The following is a 21,517-nucleotide window of genomic DNA, read 5'->3' on the forward strand; positions in this document are numbered from 1 at the left end:
GTCTTCAAGGTCGTTTTCCTAATAATAAAGAAGCTATTTGCCTTTTTCATTCTATTGACATTTGCGCTGATGGGGCAAAAGCAGCGATGGGCAAAACTGCTTGTGCCTTAGCACAAATCCAGGCACATCTTATTAGTCATCATAGTAGTGCTATTATTTTTTTTATTGGAGCATAATTACTTTATACTGCTGTGTTAGTTACTGCTGTACAATGAAGTGAACTAGCTATATGTGTACATATCTCCCCTCTCTCTTGAACCTCCCTCTCGCCACCCTCCCTGCCACCCTTTTAGGTCATCACAGAGCACAGAGCTGAGCTCCCTGTGTGATACAGCAGCTTCTGGCTGCTTTACACATGGTAGAGAATGTATGTCAATCCTTATCACCCAGTTCATCCCACCCCTCTTCCCCTCCTGCGTCCACATGGCCATTCTATGCATTTGCATCTCTATTCCTGCCCTGCAAATCGGTTCATCTGTACTATTTTTTCAGATTCCACATGTATGTGTTAAAATGTGATATTTGTTTTTCTGTTGCTGACTGACTTCCCTCTATATGACAGACTCTAGGTCCATCCATATCTCTACCAATGACCATACTTCATTTCTTTTAGAAATGACTCAGTAGAAATTAATTTTATTAACTCTTATGCCTTAGATGCATATCTTTTTATTTTCGAATAAATAAGATGGTTATCTCAGGAAAAGCACTTCTGCAGTTGATTGAGCTGCAAGCTGAACGAGCTGTTGTTTTTTTGAGTCACCATCTCTACTGAAGAATACTGGATATTCAGACTTGGGTATCTGTCACATGTTTTCTCAGAAACGAATGAAGGGAGCCTGTTACTCCAAAGAATACAATTTTGAGTTATCATTGCTGCTTATCAAATTCAAATGTTCAACCAGAACTAGAAGGTTGGAGAACTTATGTCCACCACCATAAGCCTGACAGTTTTTGTCAAGATTTTTCTTGTGAGATTGATGCTGATTTTAACAAATGTGATTTTTTTTCACACTGTATAATGAAATATATCAAAATTTGGAGAATATAGGTAAGGGGTCTCGATACTAAAAAGTTTGAGGGCTACCGACCTAGTGACTAATGGCATGAACCCTGGGCCCATTCTGCATAGAGTCAAATCCCAATGCTATTACTTGTTAGTTATAGAATCCCCGTAAGTGCTTCACCTCGCCGTATCTCAGCTTCCTCATCTATAAAATGGGGATAATAATGGTACGCATTGCAGAGAAGTGTGTGGGCATACAAATGAGTTAATATGTGTATACTTGTGAACATCAAAATGGGTTGATGTATGCAAACCAGTTAGGACCTGACTTATAGTAAATGCTCCATGATTTGTTATTATTGATTTCTTGATGGGTGGTAACTTGTAAAAAAAAAATACATTATAAATACAAAATAGATATAAATCTCTATGTAATTATATACATAGAAATCTCTATGTAAATATATATATATATATACATATATATATATGTAACTGGGGATCTCCAGCTGCTTTGCCCCTCGCCCATGCCTCTGCCTCACCTTTGGTCTTCTCACTTCCTGGGAAGGCATGTCTACCTGATATCCTAAAGTATCTTTCCCATCTATTAAGTCTCTGTTATATTTGATGGGGATCCTTCTTTCTAGCAACCACATGATACATTTTAAAGGAAGATTTGGCAAGACGTATAATTTTGGAGGGTAGTCTAATAAACTGAATAGAAATAGGATACAAGTGTATGTCATTCTTAGAAGTCTCTTTCCTGCCTTAGCAGTGTTTAAAATTGTGATGCATCACTTAAGTTAAAAGAGTTTAGGAAATTATATGACTAGACAAAAAGTATAAGGTTCTGTCTGCCATATCAAATAGATATTTTTTTCAAACAGAAAAAATCCATTTTCAGTGCTTAATCCAAGCAGACAGAAAGTTTAGGGAGAAAATGACTAATTTGGAGGGAACCGACATCTTCAGTTCTTTAGAGAGACTGCTGCTGCTGCTGCTGCTAAGTCACTTCAGTCATGTCCCACTCTGTGCGACCCCATAGACGGAAGCCCACCAGGCTCCCCTGTCCCTGGGATTCTCCAGGCAAGAACACTGGAGTGGGTTGCCATTTCCTTCTCCAATGCATGAAAGTGAAAAGTGAAAAAGAAGTCGCTCAGTTGTGTCCGACCCCTAGTGACCCCATGGACTACAGCCTACCAGGCTCCTCCATCCATGGGACTTATAGTTGAGCTATTTTTATCTCTATTTAAAAAAGTTAATTATGTGCTGACATCATTCATTTGTTCTACCAATATTTGGTGAATGCCTCCTATGAAGTGCCAGGCTCCTAACCAGGCCCATAAAGAAGAGTTGTGGGTCCCGCCCTCCTGGAGGTAGTGCATTCAAGTTTCCTAATTGCTCTCCCACTTTCTCTGTAAAAAAATAGATGGTTCATCTGTTGTTCTCTGACTGTATCAGCAGAGGGAATAGTATATATTTTATACTTTTCAAATGTTCATGAAAACGGTTTTGAGTTTAGTGTGAGGTAGAGAAGGTAGCTAGACTGCAAAAGGATTGTAATGATTTTTTCTTCTCCTGGAGGATCACAGGCAGAATTACCCTGTATTTTGGAGGACTGACATTATACAGACACTCTGCTGTTTGATGGTGAATAGCAAACAGCCTAGCGTGCAAGTCACTGTAGTTTCTCTGACTGTACATTTCACATGTAGTTTTTCTTACATGGCTTGTGCTATCCTAGGGGAAGTAGGAACTCTTGAAAGAGCTCATTTGAGGACCATCTGTTCTGTGTGCCCTCCCACACCACTCTGCCTCTGGTGAGAATGGTGGGTTGGCCCACAGAACTTTTTACTCCTTGCCCTAGCCCAGGTCTTTAATTATTGCCACACCTCAGGTTACTTGAGTGTATGTAGTCACCTGTTAAATGGGTTTAACATTTCGTTTTGGTGGGTATATTTAGAGAGCAAATTTTAAAGCCTTAAAAAATTTTTACTGGACTATAACTGCTTTACAATGCTGTGTTTCTGCCATATAACAATGTGAATCAGCCTTATGTATATATATATCTCCCCTCCCTCCTGAGTCTCCCTCCCACCCCCACCATCTCACTCATCTAGGTCATCACAGAGCCCCCAGCTGAGCTTGCTATGCTATACAGTAGCCTCCCACTAACTATCTGTTTTACACAGGGTAGTGTATACAATATTTGTTTTTCTCTTTCTAGCTTACTTCACTCTATATAACAGGCTCTATGTTCATCCACATCACTGCAGAGCAGTAGTATTATTGAGATAGTGTGCTTGCTGATAATATTTGTATTTTAAGATTTGAAGGTATTCCTTTCCTATGTGGCTGGTTGACGGGGAATAAGAGATCAGATCAGGCTAAAAGCCAAAGTACTTCCGGAATACAGGCTAGGTTGAGTTTTATTAATTTAATTGAATTCAATCTCAATATTCATCATTCGTGGAAAATATTAGCTATTTTTCATCATGTCCCTGTCGCTGCAAGGGCCTCGTGCAAACTCAGTAACTTCAATTGTCTTTCACAAACAAAATGCACAAAATTACTTATCCTGAGCAAGCAACCAATGACTGTGATTATACTATTGGTGCTTTTTTTCATACTAGGATCTTCTGATCTTTGATTCTCTTGCTATTTTTAGCAACTCCACCTAAAAATCAAATACTACTCACATGTAATTTTCTAAAAGGAGCCATTTTATAGCTGTTATAAAAGTTCATTCTTCTTTTCACGATAGTGTTCCCTGTTAAAATATCTGGCGGTTCTACCTGTTCTGTGTAACATCTTTAAGGACTTTTGTCTGCATGAGATAACCGGCCGTAAAGGCTCCCAAACAAATTTCACATTTTGGTAATGAAAATTCATGCTCCTGTTTAATTGCTGATTCTTACCTTGTCTTTTCCATGTGTGTTTATGTGTTTCAGGAAAAAAGTGCCAGTTCAAATGTAAGACTTAAAACTAATAAAGAGATCCCAGGATTAGTTCATCAACCCAGAGCAAAGTAAGTTCCAGTTCCTATTTGCCTATTTTGTTTTGAGAGATAAAAACATTTTTAGAGTGAGCTCCATTTTGCCTGCTAGATAACCAAGACTTAAGAAAAGGCCTCAGTAATTGAGACACATGATTTAGTCTAATGGAACATAATAGAGAGTCAAAGCAGACCCACAGTATATGACAGAGCTGACACTTCCCATCAGGTAGGAGACAATGATGGGAGTATCTTCATGACCGTGGGGTAGTGAAGAACTTTAAATAAGTCACAAAGGATACAAATTGTAAGAAAAATGATTAATTTTTATGACTATGATAAAATTAAGAACTTCTATTTCTCAAAATATACTGTAGGAGAGTAAAAGGCCACAAAGGGTGGAATATATTTATAAAACATATAATTAGCAATAGTGGATTCTTTAACAGCTGAGCCGCAAGGGAAGCCCAGGAATACTGGAGTGGGTTGTCATGCCCTCCTCCAGGAGATCTTCCCAACCCAGGAATTGAACCCAGATCTCCTGCATTGCAGGCCAGTTCTTTACTAACTGAGCCACCAGGGAAGCCCAAGAATACTGGAGTGGATAGCATGTCCCTTCTCCAGCAGATCTTCCTGACCCAGGAATCAAACCAGGGTCTCCTGCATTATAGACGGATTCTTTACCAACTGAGCTATCAGGGAAGCCCAGTTAGATTTCCAGGATATATAAATTAACTATGTGAGTCAATAAGTAAAAGATAGAACTTACAGGAAAATAGGCTAAAGACATAAAAGACCACTTGACTGAAGAGGAAAATGAATAGCTGATGTGTCAGGGAAAACTACCTTGTCACACAAGATTGGTAAAAATATAGTAGTCTGTAGACAGAAAAAGTTTACCAGGCTGTGGGACAACCAGCACGCTTAACTCCTGGTGGTGGGAATATAAGCTGGTACAATTACTTTGGAAAACACTTTGTATTATCTAGTAAAATTGTACCTGGGCATACGTGGCTGCCTAGCAACTCCACTCTCAGGTATATACCCTAGAGAAACTCTTACGGAGGTGTGCCTGTAGGCATATTTTGAAATATCCATGGCAGCACTGTTTATATGAACTCTTAAAGTTCTTGAAAGGATGGGACTTCCCAGTGTCCCAGTGGTTAGGACTGCATTTCTACTGCAGCAGACACAGGTTTGATCCCTGGTGGAGGAATTAAGATCCCACATGCCATGCAGCACGGCCAAAAAAAAAAAAACCTTTGTGATAAAACCCAAATGTCCATCAAACATAAAATGAATAACAGAAATGTAGTATAGTCTTATGATGGAAATACTACATATCACTGAAAATAAATGACCTATAGTTACATAGATCAAGATGGAGGGATCTCATGAAATGTCAGAGTGTGCCAGTAAAGTAAGTAGTAGAACCTGCTTATGTACAGTTTCATACATATAAAAATTCAAAAACAGGCAGAGGAAATATTTGTATATACATATATTAAACATATGTATATACACATATTGCTCAGTCAACTGAGCCACTCGTTCTTATGAGTGGCTCAGTTGGTAAAGAATTATCTGCCTGCAATGCGGGAGACCTGAGTTCAATCCCTGGGCTGGGAATAGCCCCTGGAGGAGGGCATGGCAACCCACTCCAGTATTCTTGCCTGGAGAATCCCCATGGACAGAGGAGCCTGGTGGGCTACAGTCCATGAGGTCGCAAAGAGTCAGACACGGTGAGCGATTAAACACAAATGATAAAACAATAAAGACAAACAAGGAAATGAAAAGGCATTAAATTCAGGATAGTGCTTCTTTCTCCTGGATAGAAGACAATGGAACCAAAGGTTCTATCTCTTAATCCAAGTTGTGGTTATATGCATGTTCCTTTAATTATTATTATTTAAAAATGTACAAATAGCATTGTTTCCTTTTCCATGTGTTAAATATTTCACAATTAAAATGTTAGAAAATAATGAGTAGTTTTCTATATTATTCTGAAGCTGAGTCTATCATTTCTGTGACTTTGAAACTGCCTGTCCTTTCTTCAAAAAGGCTATTATCCCAAAGGCTGCAAATCTCTTTTGTGCTGTTCTGCCTAACTATGAACAGATTCCCTAAGGGTACTGATCACATGAGTGAATCTGATACAGTCACTCCCACCCCCAATAAGTTTAATGAGGACATATTTGTAAATTAACATTGTAAGTGGAAAGAGTTGTGTTCTTTGAGTCTTCCTGGGAAGGTGAGACAAAAATAACATCATCACTTTAACCTGGGTGACTGTCTGTAGAATTGCTGCAGCAATGGCCACTGTGAGATGGTGGTTAGGTCTCTTCAGGGGGCGGTCCATCAGCTCAGGGATTTAATTTCTTACTTCCAATGAAAATTGGACATTTTAAAATTCATTTATCATTTACAATGTCAGCCAATTTTTTTTTCCCAATAATGGGAGAGCCAATTTTTTCACCCTCAGGTAAGTGTTATACTATAATCACAACCTCCCTAATCAACTTCACTAGTAACCACTTTTATCTACACTAATTTTTTCTGCCTCTGGGGATAACAGATATCTGAAGATACTATCGAATCATCTTTTCATCAAGCTGTTATATGTGTACTATTTTTAAATGCTTCTCTTATCTCTGAGTTCTAAAGAAAAGACTCTATTAAGAGAACTAAGGAGAGTTTCTTTTTTCCTTTAGAGCAAATACTTATTTACTTAATTTTTACACACTGAAATAGCATGCTTTGCAGTCTGGCATGTGCTAAAGCTTCCAGAGAAGTTGATTAAATTGGCTGTTTTGTTTACACTAAAATTATGAAGAGAATCCCATTTTTCACATAGCATAATGCCTGTGTGTCTGTGTTTAAAACTGAATCAGATCATTGGGTTTCCAGAATTCAACTAAGAAATCTTTCTGAAGGTCTGAGAGAAAGATTTACTTTTCCTACATACTGATACATAGGATTCAGGAAATTATTATTTATTATGCAGTTGTATGGGCTTCCCTGGTGGCTCAGATCGTAAAGAATCTGCCTGCAATGAGGGAGACCTGGGTTCGATCCCTGGGTTGGGAAGGTCCCCTGGAGGAAGGTATAGCAACCCACTCCAGTTCTTGCCTAGCGAATCCTTTCGGACAAAGGAGCCTGGTGGGCTACAGGGTCACAAAGAGCTGGACACAACTGAGCGATGAAGCACAGCACATGCAGTTGTATAAAATGAGTTTGTTTCCCCCTTGAGTGGAGGGACAATCCCATACCTGCTAACAGCAGATTTATTAAGAATGAAGCCGAGTAGTGCTCACACCTTCGTTTGATGCGCCACGTAGAGAGCATTCTTACTGCCTTTGTAATCTTGGTCCAGTGAACTAACGTCTTGGAACTTGCGTTTTCTCCAAGAAAAATAGAGGTGAAAAATCCTATCTTATAGGACTGGGGCTTAAGTGAAATAATGTATCCCTGGTGCTTATCAGAGTGTCTGACACTTGGTAAGAACGCCTTAGCAATTAGAAACAACCCCAAAAATGCCCTTTGACGGGAAATTGGGTAAAGGAACCGCACTGTATTCACACAGCGGAGTATTAGCAGCTAAAACGAATGCACTGCAGCAATACACAATCCTGGATGCCCCCTAGCAGCATAGCTAGTTCTAGCAACTAGAACAAAGAGTAAGTCCTGAAACATTACACGGAGCATGATACACACTATAAAGTTAACAACAACCAAAATAGGGACTTCTCTGGGGGTCCAAGGGTTAAGAATCTGCCTTCCAATGCAAGAGAGACAGGTTCGGTCCCTAGTCAGGGAACTAAGATCCTGCGTCCCTCGACTACTGAGCACACGGGCTCTAGAACCTGTATGTCACAGCCCACATGCTGCAATTGAGACCTGACACAGCCAAATAGATAAATTAATTTTTTTAATCTAAAATAAATCATCTGCTTTTTTTTTTTAATCATCTGCTTTTTAAGCACATAGAGAGATGGAGTAAAGGAAAGTGGGGACATGATGTTTGAGGTGGAGGAACACAGGCATGCGTGGGAAGTAACTAACCTCTAGGTTGTTGTTAAGATCCTAGCTTTGTTTTCTTTGTTTTGGTTTCATGGGTGCTTAATATTACTATTTTTTAAAAAATAACTAAAGAAATGCAAGTCATGAACTACTAGCAACGGTGTGTCCTGCTGTGAGGGTTAGAGTTGCCCCACTTCCCTGAGGTTTCATGCTCAGGTTGTGTAGACAATCTGAGTTCCTTCACCTTTGATCTTAAGCACGTGATAAGGACCCCTGAGCCTGTGTGTCCTCCTTCACAGGGATAGCAGACACATTTGCAGAGTCGCTTTTACTAGAGAATTCTTCTCTTGTCCATGGATGCACATATGTCTGAGTACTAACCAAACATCCCCGTTTCCATGCTTTGATGTTTCCAATAATGGAGTTAAGGAAGTTAGTAACAATCACAGAACGTTAGTGCCAAAAGGACCTCAGAGACCTGCTCGCTGTTTTAAAATGAGGAATCTGAGGCCTGCACCTCACCCATGCTAACAAATGGTGCTGTCTCTATGAGGATCACGAATCACGTGAATTTAAATAGAGACCACTTGATTAACTAATTAAATATTCATTACCCTCCTGTTGTATCCAAGGCAATAAATGCTAAAAACTCTAACCCAAAAATTTCTACAGGGAACACAAAACCCTAAAAGTGCCATCTTTATGAAATATCTTGGAGTTTCCTAGGGAAACTAATGGTGCTAATGATAAAGAACCCACCTACCAATGCAGGAGACATAAGAGATGCAGGTTCCACCCCTGGGTGGGGAGGATCCCCTGGAGAAGGAAATAGCAACCCACTCCAGTATTCTTACCTGGAGAAGCCCATAGACAGAGGAGACTGGTGGGATACAGTCTGTAGGGTCACAAAGAGTCAGACACGACTGAAGTGACTCAGCAGGCTGGCAGGCATTTATATTAAGATACATAAACGTATTGTTTGCTCAGTCATGTCCAACTCTGTGTGACCCCATGGGTTGTAGCCTACCAGATGAGATCTTCCAGGCAAGAATACTGGAGTGAATAGCCATTCCCTTCTCCACGGGATCTTCCTGACCCAAGGATCGAACCTGGGTCTAAGATATATATATATATATATATATATATATATATATATATATCTTATGTATATATAATAAGATATATATATATAAATATCTTCATGCCTTTCCTGTCTGGGACCCAGAGCTATTCAACAAACTCATCTGCTGAAAACTTGGCTAAGAATAGGAAGGATGCCCCCAAAAGTGTCTGAGCAGCCATGGTGGGTACCAGAATATTCATGTTTCCCACTAACAAGAATCCCCCCGGGCTCGCCTTTGGAGCCTGTTATGCTAACTTTAGACACAACTCTAACAAGGTTGCCTGTGCTGCTCTGAAGCATGGCATCAAAGCAGAAACTAAGAAGAAAGTGGAAAGAGGACTGATACCTTCTCTGACAAGGAGAAATGAAAGGAAGAGCTCAAAAGCAGGCAGAGAAAGCCTGGAGTTTAAGGTCCTTTTGCTTAAAGAGAGCCAGCTCTAACCATCTTAGAGGCTCCAGGGCTATCCCAGTATTACAGAAGAGCGTTGTGATTTAAGGTGAGGAGAGTGGCTGCTGGTCGTCAAGTGAAAGCTAAGTAATGTTTGAGATATACAGCTATTCAAGAGTATACGGTTTAGAAGACTTGCATCCAGAGTGGCTCAAATGAACGACATTTTGGCACTTAAAGAAGGAAAGCCATAAGAAATCTGGAAAAACTCAACTTTGCAAAATGGCTTTTCTGTCCACCCAGAAAAAGAGAGGAGACTGTTTAATCTCTGTCATCATCCAAGATTCTGCCCTGCCTGTGTAAAATGCAGTGAGAGAGGACCTGTTTCTGAAACAGGACGTCTGCCTTATTTGAATGATCATATTTGTTGCTGTTCAGTAGTGTCCAACTCTCTGCAGCTCCATGGACTGCAGCACGCCAGGCTTCCCTGTCCTTCACCATCTCCCAGAGCTTGCTCAGACTCATGTCCATTGAACCAGTGATGCCATCCAACCATCCTGTCCTCCGTTATCCTCTTCTCCTTCCTGCCTTCAATCTTTGCCAGCATCAGAGTCTTTTCCAGTGAGTCAGCTCACGCATCAGGTGGCCAAAGTATTGGAGCTTCAGCTTCAACCTCAGCCCTTCCAATGAATATTGAGGACTGATTTCCTTTAGGATGGACTGGCTGGATCTCCTTGAAGTCCAAGGGACTCTCAATAATCTTCTCTAACACCACAGTTCAAAAGCATCAATTCTTCGCCATTCAGCCTTCTTTATGGTCCAACTCTCACATCCATACCTGACTACTGGAAAGGATGGCAAAAATTATATACATGAAAGTGCCTTAGAACTGTGAAAGTTGATGCTGATATCAGATATTTTCATTCTTTTTCTTTTATATCAGAGCTGATATTATTTTAAACCTAGGTCTTACACACAGGGGAAACCTCCTTTAAGCCTTATTATCTGTCCTGGGAGGCCTGAAGGGTTTCCAGTCACTCGTGCCCCTCTCCATGGCCCCTGCAGGGAATGTCAGGTAAGGTTGCCCACCACACCTAGACGAGAGTGGAAGAGGCTCTTCCAGAGCCACTCCTCCCCCCACCCCCAGCCACTAAACCAGTAGGCAGTAATGTCAAGTGAAAGAAATTCTGGATCATGTGTCTCTTACCCCAGCATCCTGAACCGCCTTGGAACACCCACAGCTCTTTGCCAGGTCGAAACTACTGTCATTAAGACCACATTGCCCCCAAGTCCTTCCCCTCCCATCCGTGATCTTCTCTTCTCTCCTTACCTTCTTAGTTTTGCCCCCACCAACCATGCCCATCTCGCTGAGGATACTGTTAAATAGCAAAGAACAGGGAATCAGGGCCGAGGGCTGCTCAGACATGCCTCCTCACTTACTCCACATTACAGTGGAATTTCAGTTCCAAAAAGGCACATTTGCTGTCACCAGTATCAAAGACGTTTAGGGGCAAGGTCAGGTTCTTGGCTCGTCTGCACCCAGCGCACAGCCATACAGTCAGCTGAATACCGTGATCACACCTTTGTAAAATACACATTTTAATATCATAATTAGGATATGTTTTTTAATGAATCTTTTAAAAAATATTTATGTATTTTATTTTTGGCTGCACTGGGTCTTAGTTGTGGCATGCGGGCTCTTCCTTGTAGAGCACAGACTTAGTTGCCCCAGGGCATATGGGATCTTAGTTCCCCGACCAGGGATCGAACCCACGTCCCCTGCATTGGAAGGTGGATTCTTAACCACTGGACTGCCAATGAAATCCCAGGATATATTTTCTTGTTATACTTACACACAGCATTGAAATATGCCACGTGCTGCTTACCTGTCCTTTTTGTTTTAATTACAGATGTGTATCCAAGGGAAAAAAAAAAAGGGGCACACACTTCCCAGTAATACCAACATAAATAATATGTACACTGAAAGGAAACTGTGTTCCTTAAGTTGTGGAAACTGATAGGCTATTATGAAACACATGTGTAGGATTACTCTCATGACATTTAGCCTTAGTATGACTTCAGAGCACTTCAGTGGAAAAGTCTGCAAAAAATAAATGACTGCCCCAAAGTTTAGACGCTCGGCATTTTTGACCTGAGGGAACTGGGAAACATTGAAAATATGCACTTAACTACTCTTTGTTTTTCAGCATGCACATCTCTGAAAGCCAACAAGAATTCTTCAGAATGCTGGATGAAAAAATTGAAAAGGTAAGAAGTAAAGTAACTGCATATTTCAAGGGGACTGTTGCCTCATGAGTTAAGAGTAACAACATTCTGGTGTCTGTGGTACAAAGCTGTTCTTGCAAGGGGATGGTTAGAATTAACAGCAGTCACCCCACACACACAACTCAGAAGGTGGCTGTGAGAACGGTTAATGTATGACTGAGCTTCCCAGGATCCTGGGCTATGGCTGATCTTTCACTGAAGCGTGGAAACTCAGAGTGAGACTGGTGAGAGCCTTTGCCTAAAAAGTGTTGCCATCATTGTGTGTTGTCCACCCCTGATGCCCTGCTCTGTTCTCAGGCTGCAGGCAAGGAGGTCCTTAGTGCCTGCTTACTACATGCCCAGGGCTTCTCTGACTTCTTTACAGATGTCACAAACATGTTGCAGTCGATACCTGCTTGAGGGAGCTGGCCATGAGACAAGTAATACGTGTATTTTACAAAGAAACTGAGGCTTAGAATGCCTGAGTATAACTTAGCCAGGTTTGCAAAGCTAATAGCAGTAGAGTTAGAATTCCAGCCCATGTCTGTCTGACTCCAAAGCAGAACCTCCAAGTCACTTCTCCATATGGGTGTGGATTTTATAATGACGGGAAGATTCAAAGTTGATCCATGTGGAAATTTAACCCATATTTATGCTCTCAGAGTGCCATATGCAAATCAATTGAATGAAGAGTAGAATATGGTAATCATTAAAGGTTTGCATGCTCATAGAATTTCAATTTATCACTGCAGGGAGTGAATTTTAAATGCTAAAGTCATACATCTGAGAACTGTAATTTGAAAGCCTTATTCTAAAGAAGAGTTAAATTCTAAATTCAGAACATATCCCAACTATGGTTAAGGCATCACAGACCAAGTTTACTTTTGAAATGTTTTCCATTTTAATTTTTATTTCTTTTTTATGGTTTGTGGTCCTTGAGTATTTCTTCATGAATTCCTAGGTTATGTATTTATCAGTCAGTGGAAGATAATGAAGAAAGTCTTAAATTGATCTTTATTTCAGTAGCAGACTCCACTCTGAGGTAGACCCCTGCCCCAAAAGAATCATTATGAAATTTTCTAATGTACCATTAAAAGACCAGCATATATTACCAATGTAAAAAATAGAAATGGGTAATGAATTAAAATAATAATTTAATCTATAGTGTTCATCGGCTGTGCTCACATACTCATTTGAGTATATATTTTTCTTTTTTACTTTAAGTGAAATTTTAGCTTATGCATGACTTTTTAGATTGAAAACATCATCTAAGAATAATTAGCAATTTTCACATATTGATTCAAAAGCTGACTAACTTGCTGATAGCATTTTGTTTTCAGTAAAGAGAAACCTAAAAAGAAACATTTTGTTCCCACTCTAATGGTGAAGAGTTTTTTTCTCTGTTTGGATTATTTCTCCTGCACTAACATTTTGGCAATAAAAATATATGCTTATTAGTTAGAGGTAATCTGCAAAAATTGAAACCTAAATTGTAAGTTATCTTTTTAAGCAACATTTATAAACCCTGAAAAAGTGTTTAAAATTATCTAATCTCTTTCCAGTGTGTCTCCATAATTGAAATTCTACCTCTTGTTACTCAAAACTGAAATTCATTGTTCTCATCTGGAATTCAATTTCCTGTCTTACTTTGCATCTAAGGTGTAGACAGTCATGTGTTTAGTGCAACAAAAGCGAAGTTGATAACTTGATCATTTGTTTGGTGTAACTTTCCTTGGACAAAGGAGAATTAGATTCAGCATAAACAGTGTTCCCACTATATATTGAACACATTCATATTCAAAAAAGGAGCGGTTATATAATCTGTGATTATTGCCCAGTTACAGGTTTCTAAGGGAGTTTTCTATCAACTCTGAGCCAAACTTTCCTGTTTCTCCTCCCTTACCTAAAGTTCATCCTTCTGAATTTTGTGAATATGCTATCCTTTGTATCATCTAAATATTAAGCCTCCCTCAAATTAAAATATTTTGTCATAATTATATATGTTTGGCCTAATATAATCTTCACAATAGTTTACATAACCAAAATTGGAAGTTGCATTCTTGTGAACTATTTTGCTGACTTTTTAACCATTGCTGAGTATTTCTTTGCTCCAATTAGCATGTGGACAATCATAAATGCAATTCAAAACTATTCTTTAGGTTTTATGTTGTTGTTGTTCAGTCGCTAAGTTGTATTCAATTCTTTGCGACCCCAGGAACTTCCACGTCCCTGTCATTCAGTATCTCCTGGCATTTGCTCAGACTCATGTCCATTGAGTCAGTGATGCCATCCAACCATCTCATCCTCTGTCACTCCCTTCGCCTTTTGCCTTGACTCTTTCCCAGCATCAGGCTCTTTTCCAGTAAATCAGCTCACCTCATCAGATGGCCTAAGTATTGGAGCTTCAGCTGTAGCCATGGTCCTTCTAATAAATATTCAGGGTTGATTTCCTTTAGGATTGACTGGTTTGATCTCCTTGCAGTCCAAGGGACTCTAAAGACTCTTCTCCAACACCACAGTTCAAAAGCATCACTTCTTCCGTGCTCAGTCTTCTTTATGGTACAACTTTCACATCCATACATGACTACTGGAAAAACCATAGCTTTGACTAGATGGACCTTTGTCAGCAAAGTAATGTCTCTGCTTTTTAATACATTATCTAGGTTTGCCATGGCTTTTCTTCCAAGGAGCAAGCATCTTTTAATTTCAAGTCTGCAGTCACCATCCGCAGTGATTTTGGAACACAAGAAAATAAAACTTGTCATTGCTTCCACTTTTTCCAAATTTATTTGCCCAGAAGTGATGGGACCAGATGCCATGATCTTAGTTTTTTGAATATTGATTTTCTAGCCAGCTTTTTCACTCGCCTCTTTCACCTTCATCAAGATGCTCTTCAGTTCCTCTTCACTTTCTGCCATTAGAGTGGTGTCATCTGCATATCTGAGGTTGTTGATATTTCTCCCGGAAATCTTGGTTCCAGCTTGTGATTCATCCAGCCCAGCATTTCACATGATGTATTCTGCATAGAAGTTAAATAAGCAGGGTGACAATATACCACCTTGAGGTACTGCTTTCCCAGTTTTGAACCAGCCAGTTGTTCCATGTCCAGTTCTAACTGTTGCTTCTTGACACACATACAGGTTTCTCAGGAAACAGGTAAGGTGGTCTAGTATTCCCATCACTTTAAGAATTTTCCACAGTTTGTTGTGATCTACCTAGTCAAAGATTTTAGTGTAGTCAATGAAGCAGAAGTAAATGTTTTTCTGGAATTCCCTTGCTTTCTCTATGATCCAATAAATGTTGGCAATTTGATCTTTGGTTCCTTTGCCTTTTCTAAATCCAGCCTGCACATCTGGGAGTTCTCAGTTCACATACTATTGAAGCCTAGCTTGAAGGATTTTGAGCATAACCTTACTAGCATGGGAAATGAGTGCAATTGTCCAGTAGTGTAAACATTCTTTGGCATTGCCCTTCTTTGAGATTGGAATGAAAACTGACCTTTTCCAGTCCATGGTTCCTGCCGAGTTTTCCAAATTTGCTGACATATTGAGTGCAGCACTTTAACCGCATCATCTTTTAGGATTTTAAATAGTTCAGCTGGAATTCCATCATCTCCACTAGCACTACCTTTGTTTGTTTTATGGGGTTGACTTAAAAAATTAAACTCAGAGCTTCATGCTGAAAATTGGACTCATTCTGAAAGGGCTTGATTTTTGAGATTTAATTTTTCTCTGGATTCCTTTTTTTCTTCCTTAAATTGTTAAGAAGCAAAGCTGAGTGAATCTGTAGTGATTTAAACCTGCCCTTCCTTGATTCATCCTTTGTATTTATTGAATGTCTCCAGGGCATGATACCTCTCCTCTCCATACCAAAAGAAATCTCTGCTCTGTCTCCTCAAGGTATATGCAAAAGTACCATTGATATAAGGAAACAAAGATGATATTTATTGTGAAATTTCGTATGGACGACTCTACTTCCCGAGTGGCATAGTGGTAAAGAATCCACCTGCCAATGCAGGAGACACAAGAGACATGGATCAGGCAGATCCCCTGGAGGAGGAAATGGCAACCCACTCCAGTATTCTTGCCTGGAAAATACCATGGATGAGGACCCTGGCAGGCTACATGGGGTCGCAAAGAGTCGGACACAACTGAGCACGCGCACATGTACACACACACATACACACACACACACACACACACACACACACACACAACTTCAGAAATAATCATGGTGCCAAGCTGCAGTTTACTTCTGCACCACAACTGGGCAAGCAGTATTGTAAGAAGTTATCTGTGGCAAAGAAAAGCAAGAAGCAAAAATGAATTAATTATTTAGCACTTATGAGTACCAGGCATTATGCGATGACTCAGGATAGAAAAACAGGAAATGGGGGATACAAAATAAGTAGGAAACAGTCCCTTGCCTTGAGGAGCTCAGTTCTAAAAGCAAATGTCTTTGAAAAGGTAATTATTTTAAGCATGGAGGAGTCCTTCACCCAGCACCCCCACCTCCACTATCACCGAGAGTCAGGTGTTCCTTTATTGAATGCAGATGTTTCAGGAGTCAAGTGCTGAAACTTGAGGTCCATGAACCAGGCAGTTAGGATTCTTTGGCCACTTGACACCGTCTTACTCTGCTGGCATGAGGAAAGCGAAGACACTGAGCTGCATCTGAAGATGACCATGGGAGCAATTTTTATCAGGAGAGCAATGAGAGTTCACAAGAGCATTATAACCTCTGATCTACATTTCCTTTTCCTTTTGGAAAGTGAAAATCCTGTGAAACAATGAGAGCACCTCATTTATCTTTACCTCATTATTTTTTACTCAAGTACTTACCTGTTGTTCTGTGACAATCTGTAGTTGTGCCTGACAATTCACAGGCTCCTGAATCTTATGTAAAGTGATGACATTTGCCTAGTATTGCATCTTAAAGAAAATGACGGTTCACTGCAGAGGAAGATAATGATTTTAAACTTGTCTTTCAGTATAATCAGAGGAGAAAGAAGAGATCTAGATTATTAAAACGTGGCCCTGTGGAGGAGTTTTTGAATATGATACCAATGACAGATCGCATCAGATTTTAATATATGCTTTCTAAAATAAAATATTTAAATTTACTTGTAAGAAGAAGAAAAAGTAAATACATTTTTAAAGTATCTGCCTTAAGAGTATCTTTTCCAGGCAAACACAGGGATTTATATTTTGTTTTAGGAAGATTTAAGAACAGCAGCCAATGACTGGGAAATCTTTTGCCTTCTGAAAGAGAACTCTGAATATTAAATAAAGAATGTCTCGGCACAGAGCTATTTGCATCTAGTTAGTTTTCCTCAAGCAAGGCATCTTAAGTGTTGCATCATGGGCATCTTTTGGGAATTTTGTTAAAGTTATAAAAACACTCCCTATAAAAAGGCACATGCTATCATATACACAACATTCTGAAGTAAAACTTTAGAGTTTATATCTCTCTGGAGCCTGCCCTTGGTCCCCAGGCAAAGAACCCGTGCATTTCACTGGTATGCTTTGCTCAGATCCAGGGCCCGATGACACCCATGAGCACCCATGAGTCTCATCAGCATCTCATCTTATTCATGTGTATCTCTGACTTAAAAGAAAATTAGGAAACCAAGCACAGATTAACTCCAACACAACCCTGTCTGCTTCCTTTCTCATCTCCCTTCTCCTCTTTGAAAACAGCTCATAGTACTTCACCACCCCCGCCCATGGGTGAGCCGTCAGCGTGCACTGCACTTCACATATTCCTGTACAATTTTAAGACTCTGCCTCTGTTGACCGGAACTATTCAATATGACATTTTGAGGAAATGTCTGAGAAAGAGCAGCGTGTGGATTTTAAATCAGCTGATTTTTAAAGATGCTTATCTGTAGACCTCTACATCTATGGCAAAATCATTTATACTCAGAAAATGTTTGGGTTTGTGAAATGGCCTGAGTTCCTTGGCCCCAGAACTAGTTGGTGAGAAAGATCACGATAAGTCTGCATTTCTAAGTTTATTTCAAGGGCTCCTTTTCTTAATATTATGTCAGAACTCCGTTATGAATCAGTGTGTCGCAGATCAAAAGGTGTTTGCTTTCCATCTGGTGAAGAGACTGACTTGTGTGTAATTATGAGCTGTGATTCTGGGTTCTATGTATAAACCATTCCTGTAGTAGAGAGTTTAACCTCAGAGCTGCTGTAGAATCGAAGATGCTGTCTGGCACCGGCAGGTGATGATAGGCTTTACCTTCAGGCGGTGCATTTAGAGGTTTGCCCACCAGTGATGGGAAACACGGGACTGTTTTATCAAATCCTGAACAGTGTCACCCGGCCTGCCCCATGTGTACAGATGAAGTCATAGCTTATCCCTCCCAGCCAGCTTGCCAGTGCTGATAATAACCCGGACCTTCAACACTGGCAAAGAGATGCTTTTGGCGGCCTGCGTATTTTGGAAGTGGGCTGGGCTGCCAGTATCATTGCTTCGAACAGTTCCTTGCTCCACAGCAAACACAACAGGGCCCTGCTTTTGCTAATAACCGGACCATTCCTGTGTCTCCTTTCCCTTCATCCCCCGCCTCGCCTACTCTCTGCCCTGTATGCATCTTGCCTCATTCATCGGCCAAATTAAAGCTGTGATTACAACGGTAAGGACGTGACTCAGCCCTGTTTTGTTTCTCTCCCTACTACATAGCTTTATGCAGGTGACTTCTTACTGGAATTCAAGTTGAAATGTACCACGTACGTGCCTGCGTGCCGTCACTTCAGTCATGTCTGACTCTTTGTGACCCCATGGACTATAGCCCGCCAGGCTCCTCTGTCCATGGGATTCTCCAGGCAAGAGTTCTCGAGTGGGTTGCTATTTCCTCCTCCAGGAGATCTTCCCCACCCAGGGATCGAACCTGCATCTCTTACATCTCCTGCATTGGCAGCAGGTTCTTTACCACTCATGCCACCCACTTAGTCACGATGGTAATAGGTGCAGGAACCACTGGTGATGTGTATGCACACCGTGGGCTTTGAGGATCCCCGCGTTCCCCAGCATCCCAGGTAGCTACTAGTCATGGGGGACACAGCCGAGGAAAATAAAGCGGGCGGCAAGCCTAGAAGAAACACAGCACAACCAGTCTCCACTCACTCTCTTTTTTTCTGGAGGGCTTGATTTTCAGAGAATTCTCGAGGTTCTGTCAGCCTGGCACCTGAGAGAGTAGCAAAGGAGAGAAGAGTGCAGGTTCCAGAACAAGGGAGTACAAGAATGCAGACAAAAACCATGCCTTTTTTATGAATGTGGTGAGGCTGACTGTGCTCTGAGCTCGGCGGCAACATGGGGCACAGCTGGTGAATGGTGCCGTTTTGCTGGATGTGCAAGGGAGGACCGCCCGAGAAGCCCCTCAGCAGGGAGACAGTGACGCAGGCTTGAGTCATTTTCTTGCCTGGTTCCCTATTGGCTTCTCCTTCCCATCCTCTTCCTCGGCTGTCTGCTTCCCTTCCTCCCGTGGCTTTTCCACTCTTCGCCTCTAGCAGCCAGGGGACATTGCTTTAGCCATGCAGAGAACACCAGGAGACAGAGAGAGGAGAGTGCCAACCTCTGTAACTGCTGATGTTTTATTAAAGAATCTCGAAAAGGACTCGAAGCTTTACACAGATGGTATCCTAAGGACGAACACTGGATCTTATTCGTGTGTGTTTCCCTCAAACCTAGCAGAAGGCCTAGCAGAGGGTTAGAACGCGTTCTCCCCAGCCGTGGGCCCAGGACACGCACTCCTCGCTGCGCTCCGGGCCTTCTCTCCCTTGTATCTGGCTCGTTCACTGCCCTGTGCCTTCTGCAGGCAGGGACCTCCCATCCGTAGCTGCAGTCCTCTTCCTGGCCAAATGCATGTGCTTCCTCTTCTGAAAGCAGTCCTGCTTCCTGTGCCTTTTCCTCACCCCTCTGTGTAGGAAGAAAGGAATGGAACCAGCTTGTCATACTCTCCTGTCTCTGGTTGGCTAGCCCATGGAGCAGGAAGAGAGTCAAACCCAACATTCTCCACTCTCTCCATCTGTGACTGGGTGGGCCAGTCGCCATCCATTAGGCCTCGCTGGGGGACGGGAGGTAGGCGAGGGAATAAGGAGAGGTTGCTGGGTTCTCTAATCCAGCAAGAACTCTGATTCTCGTTGACCAACTTCTCTCAGTTAAAAACTGTAAGGAAAGGAGGTGTGTGCTTAGCTCCCAAAACCTCTAGCCATGTTCAAAACAAATTCTAGGGTATGAGAAATTTTTTCAGAACAAAGAGCTCTAAAATTTGTCTGGAAGGCACATCTTTTTCAAGAGGCATATCAGGGCCCAGTGGCTAAGGCTCTGCTCCCAATGCAGGGAGGTTCTGTCCCTGGTCAGGAACTAGATTCCACATGCCATGCCACAACTAAAGATTCTGCATGCCTTAGCGAAGATAGAAGACCCCATGTGCTGCAGCTAAGACCTGGTACAGTCAAATAAATAAATCAAAATTTAAAAAATTTAAGGCATATGGGTTGAAATCCCAGACTTGCTAAAGCCATTGTCCTGAAGGAAGTGAGTCTTAAAGGAGACGTATGAGGCTTCGTGTCCTACAGGAAGTGAATCCTAGGGGGAACCCACGGGTCTCCAGTCCACCAAGTGCATTCCCCTGGTGAGGGGCGAGGGCGTGGTATTGAAATCTTAACTCTTAATACATGCTGCTGCTGCTGCTAAGTCACGTCAGTCATGTCCGATTCTGTGTGACCCCTTAGACGGCAGCCCACCAGGCTCCCGTCCCTGGGATTCTGTAGGCAAGAATACTGAGAATAGACTAATTGAAGACATCTCTTTGAATTAAATCCATCAAGTGACCTGGAAATCTTCTGCAAAAATACCACATATTTTTATAGTGTTTCATTTTATCATTGTGAGGAATCAGGTATAACCGGGGAAATTGTTATAATATTAAGTGAAAAAAAATTTTAATTGTGTCTATCATAGGACTGAAACTATATAAAAATGGTACACATATGGTCAGAGATTTAAGTGAAACTTTGAAAGCCTTCTGATTTATTAGGAAGACAGGTTTCCAAGAAAATTTTTTAATTTAATTTCAATTTTGATTGATGGTTTTCTTATAAAATAAGAACAGTTTTATAAAATGGCCTTTTGGAGAAGTCTGGTCCCATCTGGAGAGAAATCTTTCTTAAAATGAAAATCATATCTGCTGTTTGAGCTCTTAGGAAGAGGGCCTCTGAACCCACTGATGATAATTGTATTTTCTGTGACAAGAGTGGGCAGAATAGAGCCTATGGGCCAAATCTAGCCCACCAGACAAGCATAGCTTTTATGTGTTTAAATGGTTGAGGGGAACAAAATGCAGAATAATATTTTCTGATATGTGAAACATTATGTGAAGTTCCAACTTCAGTGTCTACAAATAAAGTTTTCTTGGAACACAACCATGCTGTTTCTTTTACTTTTATCTTTTGCATTTTTGGCTGCCTTCATGCTTATAGCTGAAGTCGAGTTGCATCAGAGACCCTTTGGAATGCAAAGCCTAGAATATTTACTGTTTGGCCCTTCACAGAGAAAGTCTCCAATCCCTGGCTTAAGACATGGCCCGGGGACATGGCATCCCGAGTCCTGTATCCTTGCTTTGCTCTGTCCTCAGTCTTGCTCACCTCCTCATGGGGAAAAGAAAATCATTGAAGTCACCTGAGTGCCAACATCTAACAAAACTTGAGA

General features: G+C 41.1%; 1 protein-coding gene across 3 annotated transcripts in view; it reads left to right on the plus strand.

The window, feature by feature from the left end:
* C16H1orf21 (chromosome 16 C1orf21 homolog) overlaps positions 1–21,517 on the plus strand; it is a 242,347-nt gene that overhangs the window by 210,008 nt on the left and 10,822 nt on the right. For all 3 annotated transcript variants that reach the window (XM_024976541.2, XM_024976540.2, NM_001081547.1), the window contains 2 exons: positions 3,958–4,034; positions 11,740–11,800. In XM_024976541.2, coding sequence (XP_024832309.1) covers positions 3,958–4,034; positions 11,740–11,800 — 138 coding nt within the window. The remainder of the gene's footprint in view (positions 1–3,957; positions 4,035–11,739; positions 11,801–21,517) is intronic.

The sequence above is a fragment of the Bos taurus genome, chromosome 16, assembly GCF_002263795.3.
Source record: "Bos taurus isolate L1 Dominette 01449 registration number 42190680 breed Hereford chromosome 16, ARS-UCD2.0, whole genome shotgun sequence".
Classification (NCBI taxonomy): Eukaryota; Metazoa; Chordata; class Mammalia; order Artiodactyla; family Bovidae; genus Bos; species Bos taurus.